This window comes from Erpetoichthys calabaricus, chromosome 12, assembly GCF_900747795.2.
Source record: "Erpetoichthys calabaricus chromosome 12, fErpCal1.3, whole genome shotgun sequence".
NCBI classification, from domain to species: domain Eukaryota; kingdom Metazoa; phylum Chordata; class Cladistia; order Polypteriformes; family Polypteridae; genus Erpetoichthys; species Erpetoichthys calabaricus.
In genome coordinates, this window is record NC_041405.2 from 127,990,215 (window position 1) to 128,004,795 (window position 14,581).

The 14,581-nt window shown below is 41.0% G+C and overlaps 1 protein-coding gene across 1 annotated transcript in view; it reads right to left on the bottom strand.

The window, feature by feature from the left end:
* Positions 1 to 5,693: 5,693 nt before the first annotated feature.
* The window catches only part of nwd1 (NACHT and WD repeat domain containing 1), a 59,419-nt gene continuing 50,531 nt past the window's right edge, over positions 5,694 to 14,581 (bottom strand). The window contains 4 exon segments of the mRNA XM_028816147.2: positions 5,694 to 6,508; positions 6,611 to 6,716; positions 11,620 to 12,170; positions 12,935 to 13,208. Coding sequence (XP_028671980.2) covers positions 6,225 to 6,508; positions 6,611 to 6,716; positions 11,620 to 12,170; positions 12,935 to 13,208 — 1,215 coding nt within the window. The 3' untranslated portion in view covers positions 5,694 to 6,224.

Here is a 14,581-nt window from a genome sequence, read left to right on the forward strand (position 1 = left end):
GACTGCCACCCATGAAGTTAGATCAAGTAGATGCCCAAGTAGTGCAATGAAAACTCTCTTCTGCGGGAGAGCCTGATTTTGGCTATGAGGGGATGTGGCAAATAAGTCCTTCCAAGTTGTGTTTCAATGTAATTGATGTTTTTCTAGAAGATGAATGTTTTATGAACTTCTGGGATGGATAATTCTAGGAAGAACGGTCTCCTGGTGGCTATCTGCCAGTTCCTATTCATGTATACAGTATAAAGAGTAAGATATATACTGCATACACATAGAGCTGAAAAAGATCTCAGAGTGTCGTGAAGTTGTTTGGGTTCAAAAGCACCCCTAGAGGGGGAAAACACCATCAAAATACCCCAACTAGAACCCCAAAGGGACAAGACAAAGCTTGATAAAAATTAAAGGTTTATTTTACCAAAATGGCTGTGCAATCACAAAGCTCCAAAGAGCACAAAGGAGATGCCTGAAAAGGCAATGCGACACACAGTAAACAAAGACCCACTACAGAATTCCAAATCATTGTCAAAACAGAGGAGAGGTTCAAAAAATATCAGATGACACAGTCCCAAAAATCCAAAAATTGTTGTCACGTCAGAGCAGAGCCTCAAAAAATCAGAAAGCACAGTTCCTAAACAGAATTTAAGAGGCAAAGTCAAAAACAAAGCACAGGGTTGAAAATCTGGAAAACACAAAGCAAAGCAATAACACATTAACTCATCAAAACTCTCTCTTTTCCAGCACATTCAGTGAAGCCATGGGAAGCCCTCCCTTAAATAGTATGAAGGGCCACTCCTGGCGGTGATTGGCAGGTGGCCCCACCCCTTGCGGAGCCACCCACAAAACACAAGGGACATAACCAAGGACAAATGGACACAAAGAAAAATGTATACAACAAACAAAATAAACCTTAATACAAATAAATGGTATAAAATAACACAAAACAAATAAGAAACACAATTTTGAACACCAGCCAGGGGGCATATGCCATAACACAGAGATTTGTATTATATTCTGTTGTTTTCAATCCAGAACATTAAATGTGGAGTAGATCTCACATTAGTCTCCGTGTCTCCGTGTGGCTTTCCTCCAGGTGTTCCTTCTTAGTTTAGTTAGTTGGACTGGCAATGCTAAATTGCCCTCTAATGTGTGTCTGTGTGTTAACCCTGTGATGGAATGGCATCCTGTCCAAGGATTCTTTTTGATTTGTACACAATGTTTGCTGGGATGAGCTTCAGCGTCCTCACAGCTCTGTTCTGGATAGAAATATTAGAAAATATAGTTAATGAATGGATGGATAGATCTCACATTAACATTCTTCCAGAACAGCTCTTCATGTGAGCACCACTGTTTAGCATTAACAGCTGTGGTACTGCTGGACCTTCTACTCTTTTCGAGGTGTGAAGCACAATCAGGGATTGAAAATCCTGAAATTATCATGCAAGTGACTGGCTGTAAATTCAATTGTTTTGTTGGGTATGCATGCATTTTTTTTCTTTTTTCCAGTAAGAATTTTCTTAGTCACCACCACAGCACATCAGGTATTGCTGCTGCATCATAAATTATGCAATCTGGTTTAAAATCTGAACATTGATGTGGTCTATATGGAGTTTGACCATTTTCGACCATATCTGTGAAGGTATTCTCAAATCCCCAAAGTTGTGCAGGATAGGCTTCTTGCCATTCCAATCTAATCCTGTTTGGGAAGGCCCTGCAATAGATGGGCAGTCATGTACAGGACTGTGTCCTGTCTTGAATCCTTGCCATCATGGGCTCTATTAGAGAGGAACATAGCAAATATAACAAAAGACGACCAAAATAGATTTTTTCAGTATTTTAGTAGTAAAAGAACAGTCAAGGAAGAGGTGAAGCACATCAGGAATAGTAAAGGGGAATTAAAGAATACAGACAGTGAAATAGCTGATGCTCTAAATTCATATTTTTCTCAGGTCTTTACATGTGAGAAAGTAATGTAGATAACCTCCCAGGGGTAAAAGAGACTACTAAGATGGTACAGATTGATTTGGAAATTGTAGAGAGAGAAGTGCTGTTTAGATTAAATAGGCTAAAATCAAACAAATCTACAGGACCAGATAATATTTATCCTTGAGTTTTTAAGGATAACGAGTACATATATTAACCCTTGACACATATTTTTAGGTAGTCACTGTGCACTGGGGAAATTTTCCGAAGGACTGGAAAATGGCAAATATTTTCCCATTATATAAAAAGGGAAACCAGGTAGATCCAAGCAACCATATAGGCCAGTAAGCTTAATGTGCATCCATCCATCCATTTTCCAACCCACTGAATCCGAACACAGGGTCGCGGGGGTCTGCTGGAGCCAATCCCAGCCAACACAGGGCACAAGGCAGGGAACCAATCCCGGGCAGGGTGCCAACCCACCGCAGAACACACACACAAACACACCCACACACCAAGCACACACTAGGGCCAATTTAGAATCGCCAATCCACCTAACCTGCATGTCTTTGGACTGTGGGAGGAAACCGGAGCGCCCGGAGGAAACCCACGCAGACACGGGGAGAACATGCAAACTCCACGCAGGGAGGACCCGGGAAGCGAACCCGGGTCTCCTAACTGCGAGGCAGCAGCACTACCACTGCGCCACCGTGCCGCCCGCTTAATGTGCATCACAGGCAAAATTCCATCCATCCATTTTCCAACCCGCTGAATCTGAACACAGGGTCACGGGGGTCTGCTGGAGCCAATCCCAGCCAACACAGGGCACAAGGCAGGAACCAATCCCGGGCAGGGTGCCAACCCACCGCAGTCACAGGCAAATTATTGGGAGGAATTATAAAGGCAGAGATTGAGTAACACATGGCAAGAACAGGAGTTTTACTGAACAGTCAGCAAGGATTCAAAAGAGGGACTTGATGTTTTACTAACATGCTGTAATTCTGTGAGGAAGCAGAAAAAGGATCAAAGTGAAGTATATCGTATTATTTGTCTTGACTTTCAGAAAGCATTTGATAAGGTGCCACATGAGAGGTTGAGCATCAAATTAAAAGAGATGGGAGTTCAAGGTGAAGTGTGTAGATGGGTAGGAAAATGGGCTCAGAAACAGAGAGCAGAAGGTTACTGGAACCCTACAGGCAGATGAGAAGCTTGTCTGTCTGATGCCTCCTATTTTACATACCATAACAGATTGGGAAAAAGAATTCAAGGGCAAAGATTGCTGCTGAACTTGCTGCAGCTGTTAACCATTCAGTCAACAAACTATTGGCTTTCAGAAAAAGGGCCAAGCACAACTGCACTGGATAATCGGTGCTCTGTTGGTAAACATGACATGGGCTGCGATTTTCAGTTGTGTACTGTAATTTGAAGTGGTGCAATGACAAGATCAGCGAATGGGGTTGGCAAATCTGACAAACACCATGACACAAGTCACATAATGTTACATCGTCTTAACACTGGCACCTTTACTGTGATGGTTTATAATTAATTGATCTTTAAATAAAGGAAGCTGTATACTAAAATGCACTCATGCACCATAGGCTGGGGTTAGTAAGCATAGGCCTAACCAGGCCCAATACCGGAGCCAAATTGAGTCACACGTTTATGTCATCACGATTATTCAGAAATCATTTTCTGATCTCATTTTAAATGTATAAAGTTAAAGCAAACTGGCAAATGTGTAAACCTTAGCAGATACTGTGAATCCAACCAGACTTGCACTTTATAACGATTAAACTCTGAGTGGTCGTAGCATCAATAAATAGGTAGGTCTTCAGTCAATCAGTGGACACGCCAGGCTTTGAAATGGATGTGCTGATGGTAGATGTGTGCACCACACACTGCTTCATTGGCCATCAAAAGCTTTCTTCAGCGTTGATGATTTCTTTTTCCCTTCTGATTTGTATTCTGACATAAACTACCACATAGAAGTGGCATCATCACCCTTGTCTGACTTACTTAGTGTAAATGTGAATACCTTGAACCTATTTCAGTTCATCTCTTTATCTTGGATATTTGAATATTCATTAAATAAGAACAACATGAACAGGGAAGAGGTGGTGGTGTAGTGGTTAGAGCTCTTATCTCATGGACCCAGTATCCTGGGTTCAGATCCCATACCTAGCTCCTGTCTGTGTGAAATCACCCCTCATAAGTTATGATAATTGGCAGTTCTAAAATGTTCTTGTTTAAAAGTGCGTGCGATGTTCCTGGGATAGATTGGAGTCCCATTCAGAGGTGATTCCTACCTTCTATTCCGTGATGCTGGAACAGGCTCCAGTGATACTAGATTGGATTAAATGGGTGTGAGAATTATTTATTATACAGCAATTATTGGGACAAATCAGCTTCACCACACGTCCTTGGGATGTGACAAAGAACCTGAAGAAAAATCCTCTGGTGCTGGAATGAAGACCTGCAGAGACTTCCCATTTGACACTCCTGGTGTACTGCATTTTCACTGCATTGTTTTATATTTTTTCACCAGTGTGACTAGTAACAAATACATATCATGAATAAACTTATTTTAGTCAAATAAGTGAACCAGTATTGGAGTGGGACAGATATTTTGTGATGGGGTTTCACAGATGAAGTGACATTCTTTGAACATTAGAAAAGCTTTTCACAAGAACGGGTCATTCATTCCAGCCAAGCTTGCCAATCCTATCCACTTAATTCTAAAATAACATCAAGTCGAGTTTTGAAGGTCCCTAAAGTCCTATTGTCTACCACACTACTTGGTAACTTATTTTCATGTATCTATGGTCCTCCATGTAAACGAAAACTTCCTAATGTTCATGCAAAATTTACCCACAGCAAGTTTCCAACCATGCTCCTGTGTTCTTGCTGAACTCATTTTAAAGTAACAGTCTTGATCCATTGTACTAATTCCTTTCGTATTTTTAAACACTTCAATCATGTCTCCTCTTCATCTCTATTTTTATAAATAGAAATGGTTCAATTCCTTCAGTCACTCCTCATAGCTGCAGTTCTGGAATCAGCCTAGTTGCTCTTCTCTGGACTTTTTCTAGTCTCACTGTATCTTTTTTGTAGACTGGAGACCACAACAGTGCCCAGTACTCCAGATGAGGTCTCACCAGTGCGTTATAAAGCTTGAGCATAACCTCCTCTGACTTGTAGTCCACACATAGTGCTAAAAAACCTAACATTCTGTTAGCCTTCCTAAAGGCTTCTGAAAACTGCCTGGTGGTTGATAATATTGAGTCCACTATGACTCATTGGTCCTTCTCTTAAGACAGGGGTTCTCAATCACAGTCCTGGATGGCTGCAGTGGCTGCAAGTTTTTGTTCTAACCCGGCTGCTTAGTTAGAAAGAAATTTTTGCCAATAATTTAATGTCATGGCTTGTTAGTGGTCTAACTCTGCTATGTCAGGTCATTCTCATATCCTAGATTTTCTTCCCCTTTCTAAGGATATCATCCAAATGATTTGAAGGCTAAAATGGATGAGTAATTCTCAGTCCTTCACTTTTTTTCTCTTCACTTTCCTTCCAAGTATTTAGTTAAACCCAATAGTGCATGATAAATACACACAGGTGTAAATGGTAATAAGCGAAATGGAGAAATGCTGGTCTCTTTCGTCATTTGAATGTTATTGCTAATTAGGAGCAATTAAAAACCAAGAATACAGCTGTTTAAGACTAAAAAAAGCAATAAAGGTTCAAAATCTTAACTAAAGTGAAGCAGAAGTGTTACTTAAGCAATAAGTGCTTCTTATTAAGCAATTGGGTTGAAGCGAAAACCTGCAGCCACTGTGGCCCTCCAGGACCATGATTGAGTACCCCTGTCTTAAGAGGAAAAGGAATATAAAAGTTAATGCTACACTTATTTGTTTTAAGAAACCACAAACAAACAGACCATCAATGCCCACTCTGCTTTGATCAATAAACAATTTCAATATGCAGCTTTCTGCTTGACACACATAAATTCACTCTTGAAATACAACTACAAATGACTTAATTTTATTGTACATTTCAGAAATGGAAGAAACATGAGTGAATTAAATTTGGCACTTTGTTAAATACTGGATAACTGTAAGGTATATAGTATTTTGTGCAAGGTGCTATTTAAAGCATATATTCTTTCACGGGTTAGTTTCTTGAGACCCATGTACTTAACAACTCATTTCACTTCTAAAGCACGCAGGAATGTATTTCGTTGTTGGGTCATCCAGAAGGCTAGCCAATTGCTTTTCAAAAATCCAGTACCTTCCACTTTCTCGTTTCATTGATTAGAGAAGATAGCACATCTGAGATGCTCTCACACCATCCCGCTGGGCCACCTTCTTCTGTGGATCAGGAGACGGTGATGGATACACAGGGGGAGGTTTACGGGAGTTCAAGGTGTATGATGCCCTGAAATTCTGCAGTGGGTTGTACTGCAGTGGGACCCTTCGGGGACAGGAGAATTTCTCCTTAATCACATAGCCCAGATAAGTGAGGGCAGTGAAGCCTTCGGAGGTAGGAATGATTCTTATGACAGAGGCATAGACGTACTGAACAGCCAGCAGAGTACCTGAATGATAAAAAGAAAAAAAACAGGTGACATCAAAGATGTGTTTTAACTTATTCCTTAACAATGGATTCATAGAATACAGGAAAAAAATGGTATCTTTACCATTGTCTACATGCCAGACTTTGATTGTCCTATCATGGGATCCTGTAAACACAAACTGATCATCCTGGGAAAATGCAGCACAGAGGATCCCCTGAAAAAAGAAACTCTAAAAAAAAATACACAGTGAAATTAACTAGAATATGAAGACATTAAACAGGGGACTTATGCATACTGAATATGATAGCCACTTTGAATATATTTTAACATTTAACTGCTTCAATTAGTCAATTACAGGATTATGACAATTTCTAATAGTGTTTAATACAGTATACTCAACAACACAAATAAAATAATGGGCATCATATTTGTAATTCACAACAAAATATAATATCCAGTCAGTTTTAAAACCACTGATAAAGATGAGGGTTTCAGAGAGCCGAGTCCCTGTCCTGTCAGCACAGGACACAAAGAGGGAACCAACCCTGGATAGATGGCATTAAATCACGGGGCACATGCACACCCACACCCAGCTTATTTTAAGGTGCCAGTTAATGTAACGTGAATGTCTTTATGATGTGGAATGAAAAAATGAGTAAATAAGAATAAATCCGAGCAGACACAGGAAAAATTTACAGACTCTGCATTCCCATTGTGTGGACAAGGGGTTAAACTCAGTAGCTTATATCTGTGAGGTACTGTAGCAGCACTAACCACCACTACTCACAAATATGTCTTATTAATAGGAGTGGTGCAAGTGTGACCAGTGGGTCTTTGTACTATTGGATTTGATCTTGAGATGCTGCCAAACCCATAAAGCTAAGGAAGCCTAAATGTACAAAAGGAAAATGATATGGTATGATACAGTATGATACATTATATTTGTAAATAAGTATACAAAATGAAAGGAAAAAATAATAAACCTAAAGCCCTTCTGGACCTAACTAAATAGTTCAATGCCTAACTGACTGGAAGGACTGCTGCTCCAATTGCCTAAAGTCTGCTGACTCTTTACACCTTTTACTTTTTGTTGTTTCTCTTCATCCTGCCAGTACTACATTTGCCACTACTACATCTCCCAACTTCAGGTATTACCAGCTTAAGACCAGTAGATCCTTTAAAGTCCTGCACTAGGACTACTTCCTCTGAGTACCATTTCTGGGGTTGGGAAAGGTCTAAGCAACTACTGTGGTCATCATGTCAGTACCAACTCTACCAGCCCCAGGGTCCCTGCAATTAGACAGCTTCTGATAGGCAATTAGCCTAATTGGAGTCAACTTGTGGAAGTATGTTAAGGTCTACTGTCAAACTCACTGCCTCTCTGGGAAAATCAAAAGAAATCAGCCAAGACCTCAGTAAAAAAATGTGGACCTCCACAAATCTGGTTCACCCTTGAGAGCAATTTCCAAATATCTGAAGGTTCCATGTTCATCTGTACAAATAATAATACGCAAGTATGAAGACCATGGGAGCACACAGCTGTCATACCGCTCAGGAAGGAAATGAATTCCATCTCCTAGAGAAGAACATACTGTACTTTGGCATGAAAAGTCCATCCATCCAACCTGCTATATCCTAACTACAGGGTCACGGGGGTCAATAACAGAAAAAAAGCAAAGGACCTTGTGAAGATGCTGGAGAAAACAGGTAGACAAGTATCTATATTTACAGTAAAACAAGTCCTATATCAACATAACCTGAAAGGCTGCTCAGCAAGTAAGAAGACACTACTCCAAAGCACCATAAAAAGGCTAGACTGTATTTTGCAATGGCACTTGGGGACAAAGATCTTAACTTCTGGAGAAATGTCCTCTAGTCTGATGAATTCAAGATCTAACCGTTTGGCCCTAATGACCATTATTATGTTTGGAGGATAAAAGGTAAGGCTTGTGAGCCAAAGAACACCATCCCAACCATCAAGCATGGGGTTGGGAGCATCATGTTGTGAGGATGCTTTCCTGAAGCAGGGACTGGTGCACTTCACAAAATAGATGGCATCTTGAGGATACACTGCAGCAACATCTCAAGAGCTCAGCAAGGAAGTTGAAACTCAGTCATAAATGGGTCTTTCAAATGGACAACACCCCTGAACATACCTCCAAAGGTGTGGCAGAATGGCTTAAGAATGACAAGGTCAAGCTATTGGAGTGGTCATCATAAAGCCCTGACCTCAATCTGACTGAAAATTTGTGGGCAGAAATGAAAAAGCATGTGCAAGCGAGGAGGCCTACAAACCTGTCCTAGTTACACCAGTTCTGTCTGGAGGAGTGGGCTAAAATTCCAGTAACTTATTGTAAGAAGCTTGTGGAAGTGCTTGGGACTCATTACTGCTTGGGACTCCTAGTTCATGACAGCTACTCTCCATAGAGTCTTGGAGCTGCATATTATGAACTAGGGATCCACTCTTCTAAGCCAAGCTCTGAGCAAGTGACCAAGTCCACTCTGAGAAGACTGAGAAGCAGCCATTATTTCAAAAAAGGAACTTCAGCACCTACACACTTGTGCAACACAGAGTTACACTTTTCCTTATGAAGTTGCAGAATACACAGCCTAACAATGAGCTGAGGAAGGTGACATCATACCACACTATGGGCAAAGGACCATGTAGCAAAAACTAAAACTGCATTAAATGCAAGAAGAATCCTCCCCTTGACCCTAAAGCAATGACACTCAACTGCACACAGCGTCAGACACCATACTTAAAGACTTGGGACAATAAAACTGTTTATCTGTGCTAAGATTAATTTGAAGTCTAAATGGCCAGCAAATAGCCAGTCTGTTCTGTGTTGTGTTGTGTTTGTCTCATCTGTCTTACATCCTGTCTTCTATGTTGATATATATGAGTTATCATATTTCTATAATCCTTGCATTTTTCGATAAAATTGTATTACTTGTTTTTTAAAAGTAGTGCTTCAGTTACGTTGATAGATTTTTAATGGAGGGAAATCCTTTCTACAGAGAAAGATAAAGAAAATAATGTGGAAGCCTTACCAGATTATTTCATTAATGACTGGTTTAACCAAAGACTAATCTGAAAATTCATTAAGTGATTGTCTTCACATCAATAAATGTTAAACTCTATGGATTTTACAGAATTACACCACTTTTTCACTTTAATAATACAGCTGGCTTCTGTGCTTATACAGTTGATGGAATTAATGGTTTAAAGTGTTTTTTTTACGAGTCAGTAGTAAGGATCAAACCAGAAACATTGTGCTTTACAGTACAGGACCTTAACCACTAGGCCAAGCCAGATTTGACTTTGAGTCAACACAGGAGGACTGCTCATTAGTTAATTCACAAAGTTAAGTACATATTAGTTCTAATGGTGTTCATTCACGCCTGTTTTTGACATTCTTGATTTGTTTATTGTGGTTTGTGTTGATGTCTCACAGTTTCAGAGTCCTTGGTTCAAATCTCAGGAGTCTGTACATTATCCCACATCACAAAGACGTGTGTTAGGCTCATTGGTGAAATTAAATTGGCTCAGCATTAGTGTCCAATGTGCCCAAGGCTGATTACTGCATTTTTAATCCAGATTTTTGTGGGGAAAGCATAGCCAACCCTGAACTCAACGAGCTGGCCAGAAAATGAATGATTAATCTGTTGATATGAATGAAGACTTGAAGTTAAGTCAGGCTTATCAATTAGACATCTTGAGGACCTGTTGCCTCATTTATTAAACTTTGCGTGGATTTGAGTGTGAAAATATGCACATGCCAAAAAAGCAGAAAAGTACTGCATGTACGCCAAAAAAAGATTTATATAAACTTGCTTACACACAATCTCCATGCAAATGTGCATACGCGAACATGTCTTAAATGCTACTCTGAAACATTCATATATGGAGCATGTCAATCAACCTCATACATATGCAATCACAATTCTGCAGAACTTCAATGGCTGGTAGAGCAGCCTCTTCCTATCTGACGCATCGATACCCTGCCACCTGCATTCAAGAGTATCTGGCTGCGCTCCACAACTGAGAGCAAAAGATCATGTGTGGAATTATAACACCTCTCCTCTGCATTCTGAGAGTCAGGTAAAGGCATAAGGTGCCAGGGTCTGAGTGATCCATGTAATGACGTGATTGCTGTTACAATGAATAGTACAGGCTATGTGAAAGACTGCGGGTTCAGCCAGTTACCTCACCAACAAGCTGGCTACCATGTAAAGCACCATCATGCCTGTCAAAGCCATTTTGTCTCAAAATGAACTAATCATAGGCTGATCCAGGCCATGGAGACACAAGGGTTGTCAGTCTCATCTTGGCATCACAGGTGACTTGTGTCTTAATGGGATGTTATGCTCACGTTTAAAAGCAGCTTCATTCTAACTAGCTGTCATTATTGCAATATGAGTGTAGTAAATTGCTCCTGTTACATTAAGAGAACTGGACAATGCACATTGCCTGTTTATGTTCACAAAAATATTTTATATTTTATGTATGTACATCCACACCATAGGAAAAATGGATGTAGTGCCTCATGGGTTGTTCAATGGCTTTCAGCACAGCGGTCACGAAGGAGTGAGGTTTGGCTGAGATACTGTTGACCTGTCAGCCAGTTCCCTGACAAATGAGAACAGGTAGCCAATATAAACTGATGAAAAACCCAAAACGTTCTTCAGTGCAAATATACTAAACTAAAACACAGTCTGAACACCATATTCAACTCTTTTGAGGTGTAATATGTTTGTCACATCAACACACTTTATAATAGCAGCTCAGTGATATGAATTATTATACATGCAAGTTGTCATTTAGCTGGTTTGACTGCATTTCCTTACTTGATCAAGGATGTTGTAATTTCCCAGTTTCTCCAAAATATTGCAAATGCATGGATCAGTGTTGCTGTAGATATACGCAAGTTCCCCCATCAAGATTTCTTTTATTAATCCTGATGTTTGCGTGGGAAGTTGTGTACGAACATTTCAAGCCTCTTTTTGCATGTACACAAGCTTAATAGTTGATGCTCCTGATCTTGAACTTCACACTATCAAGAGCTGAAAAGATTCCAATATTTCCCACAAAGGTTTTACAGATTTCGTTTAACAAATTTAAAGTGACTCACCTTATAGTCTATTTCATGGTCTAGAAGGCTAAGGTTCAAGTCCCACAGGCGCTGCACCGAATCTTGCGAGCCAATCAGAGCGTGCGTTTCACCATGGCTGACCGCTATGCAGGTGATGCTGCTGCTGTGTGACTTCAGAGGCACAGAGGTAGACTCGTTCAGGAGGTGCAGAGTCACTTCTCCAGCCTCCGTTCCGTAGACCATGCGGTAGTTAGAAAGTACAGCTATGCTAGTAATGATTGCTTTTTGAGGGAGTAGGAAGGTGTGATCAGGCCCCTCGACCATGCAGTGCTCCATGCCAGGGTAGATATTATATAGTAAGATTGTGTCCTCATAGGCCACTGCCAGCCATTCCTCATTCGGGCTCACTCCAAAGCAGCGGACTTTTTGAGGAGAAGAAGGGGGCGGGAGGCACATGGTGTCTGAGGGGGAATTCAGAGGGAAAACGAGCACTGTGCCAGATACCAGCCCACAAAATAAGAGCCTCTTGTTCTGTGCAATGTCCAGACAGCAGACTTCGGCTGAAGTATCAATAGTGTCTTTGGTCACACCTGTTAATAACAACACATTGAGAGATGGTTGGGCAGTAAGCATATGATGTACTAGATTAGACCACTCCCATGGTCATGTTTCTTTTCCATGTCCTATATTCATCTACCAATCATGCCATCACGTCATAACATAACACCATGAATGGCCAATTATAGCAGTGCCTATTCATCCAAGTCCAGCAGAGGGTGCACATACTGTAGTCACTGCCTTTGTGAAGCACAAACATTCTCCCCATTTCTGAGTGGGCTTTTTTTGGGTACTCCTTCTACATCTTACAGAAATTTAAAGGCAACAGGTTATTCTACATTGGGCAAGTGTCATGTGCTGGACTGGTACCTCACCCAAGAACTGGTTTCTGCCTTTCATCTGAAGCTAATAAGAAAGCTACAGCTCCCCAAGACTCCAACATTGGATTTAGTGGGTTCCATTAATAGATTGAAGGCTGGATGACTCTTACTGCCAAACTAGTAATATGAACACCTAAATAGTTTAGCCTGCTGTGCCTAGGGGGCTGTGAATGACTCCAGCAAGAAAATGGCTTTGAATTGTCCATACCAAAGTAAAAAATGTCATTTGCAGAGGATGCAACAGCTGCTACACCTTAACCCACTTGCCTTTAAATGAATTCCACTAATAATAAGCTAAGTATGCATTTAGTTCCCTTTCCCTCCCTTCCCTTGTACCCCCCTTATTACTGACAATCAGACAGTCAGGTGTTAGTGACAGGGTGAGACCCCTATCCTCCCGCCTCTTGAGTTCCTACCTTCTTCATCATTCCAGATGACAATCTTCTTCTTATCTGAAGCCTGTGGGAAGTATACCAGGTCTCCAGAGTGAAGGAGTGTTGTCATGGAGCTGTGCTGAGGCACTGGGGGTTTTGTCCTGTGGCTCTTATCGTAGCCTAGATGCCAGAACTTCAGGTAGTAGGTGCTTCGGGAAGCAGAGACAACAACATCACGAAAGAGTGCCAGTGTGCTCACGGGGGCACCCATCCCACGGAAGGAATCTAGTAAGAGTCCATTGTACAGACTCCATACCTGGGATACAAGAGAGGAAGAAAAGTGTCAGGTGTTGTTAATTCCTGGTTTTAAACACACATTAACTGTCTGGGAAGTGAGATGTAGTGGTTAAAGCTTACGACTTCAGACTCTGAGGGTATAGGTTCAAATCCCATTTCTAACACTGTGTGGCTATGAGCAAGTCACTTCATCTGCCTGTGCTCCAATTGGAAAGAAAAAAGAAATGTGACAAATTGTATCTCTCAAATATTGTAAATCACCTTAGATAAAGGTGTCAGACAAGCATTAATATTTGTCTGCTTTGTGGAAAAACATACTACATGTTTCTTAATCCTAAACTCAAGTAATTTCTAGCAATGTTAGAGCTGTGTAGGTGATAAGGATGTTGGACTGGCATATCCTGCACTAGAACTACAGCAACTTCAGTGTTTGCTGTCTACAGAAGTTCTCAGACAACTCCTCCATCGTGGGCTGAAATAATAATGGAAATGAGTTGGAGTACAGGAAGCTGATAGTGGACTTCATTTTGTGGTGCAAGACAAATGAGACAGAGATGGACTTTTAGTGGGTTAAGGAGTCCTTGAGACCACTTTCCATTCAGCAGGAGGAAGTGGAGGTGGTGCACGGCTGTAGGTCCCTAGGGGTTCCACATTAATAGCAAACTGGTCTGACAACACTGTGGCCAGAAGGCCCAGAGTAGACTTTACATGCTGAGAAGACTCGGGTCTTTTGATGTGTGTAGCATGTCACTGGAAATGCTTTACCAGTCCATTGTAGCCAGTGTTTTGTTCTTCATGGTGATCTCCTGGGATAGCAACTTGGGTTCAGGTGATATAAAATGCCTGAACAGCCCTATCGGTAAAGCCATCTCTGTCTCGGGACATATCTCTGGACACTGAAGGCTGTTGTGGAAAAGAGGATGGTGACAAACTTGAATGCTATCATGAATAATTTTGCCTATTCCCTTCAGGGGAGCTTTTTTGGAGTCCTTACAACTACAGACTCATTCCTGCACAATACAGTAAGATGTGCCTCTTGGGACCTTTTCTGACTGCTGCCTTCGGGCACTTCAATGCTACCTCCCAACATCCCTTCCCTCACTCCAACCAGAAGCCATAGAAAAATAGTACAGGTATCAATTTGCTACTGTTATTTTAGCATAACATTTATTGTATTGTATGTTTATTTCTATTGTTTATACTGTTCTTTAAGTTGGCAAATGTGAATCTTATGTGTTGGCTGCAGTATGGATTTGAATTTCCCCTTGGGGATTAAAAAAGTATATAATCTAATCTAATCTAATCTAAGAAGTGCCACCACTTGCCAATTGAGACATCCAGCCAGCCTTTGACTTGTGTTACTAACTGAAGGGGCAAAGCCGACTGCCAGAG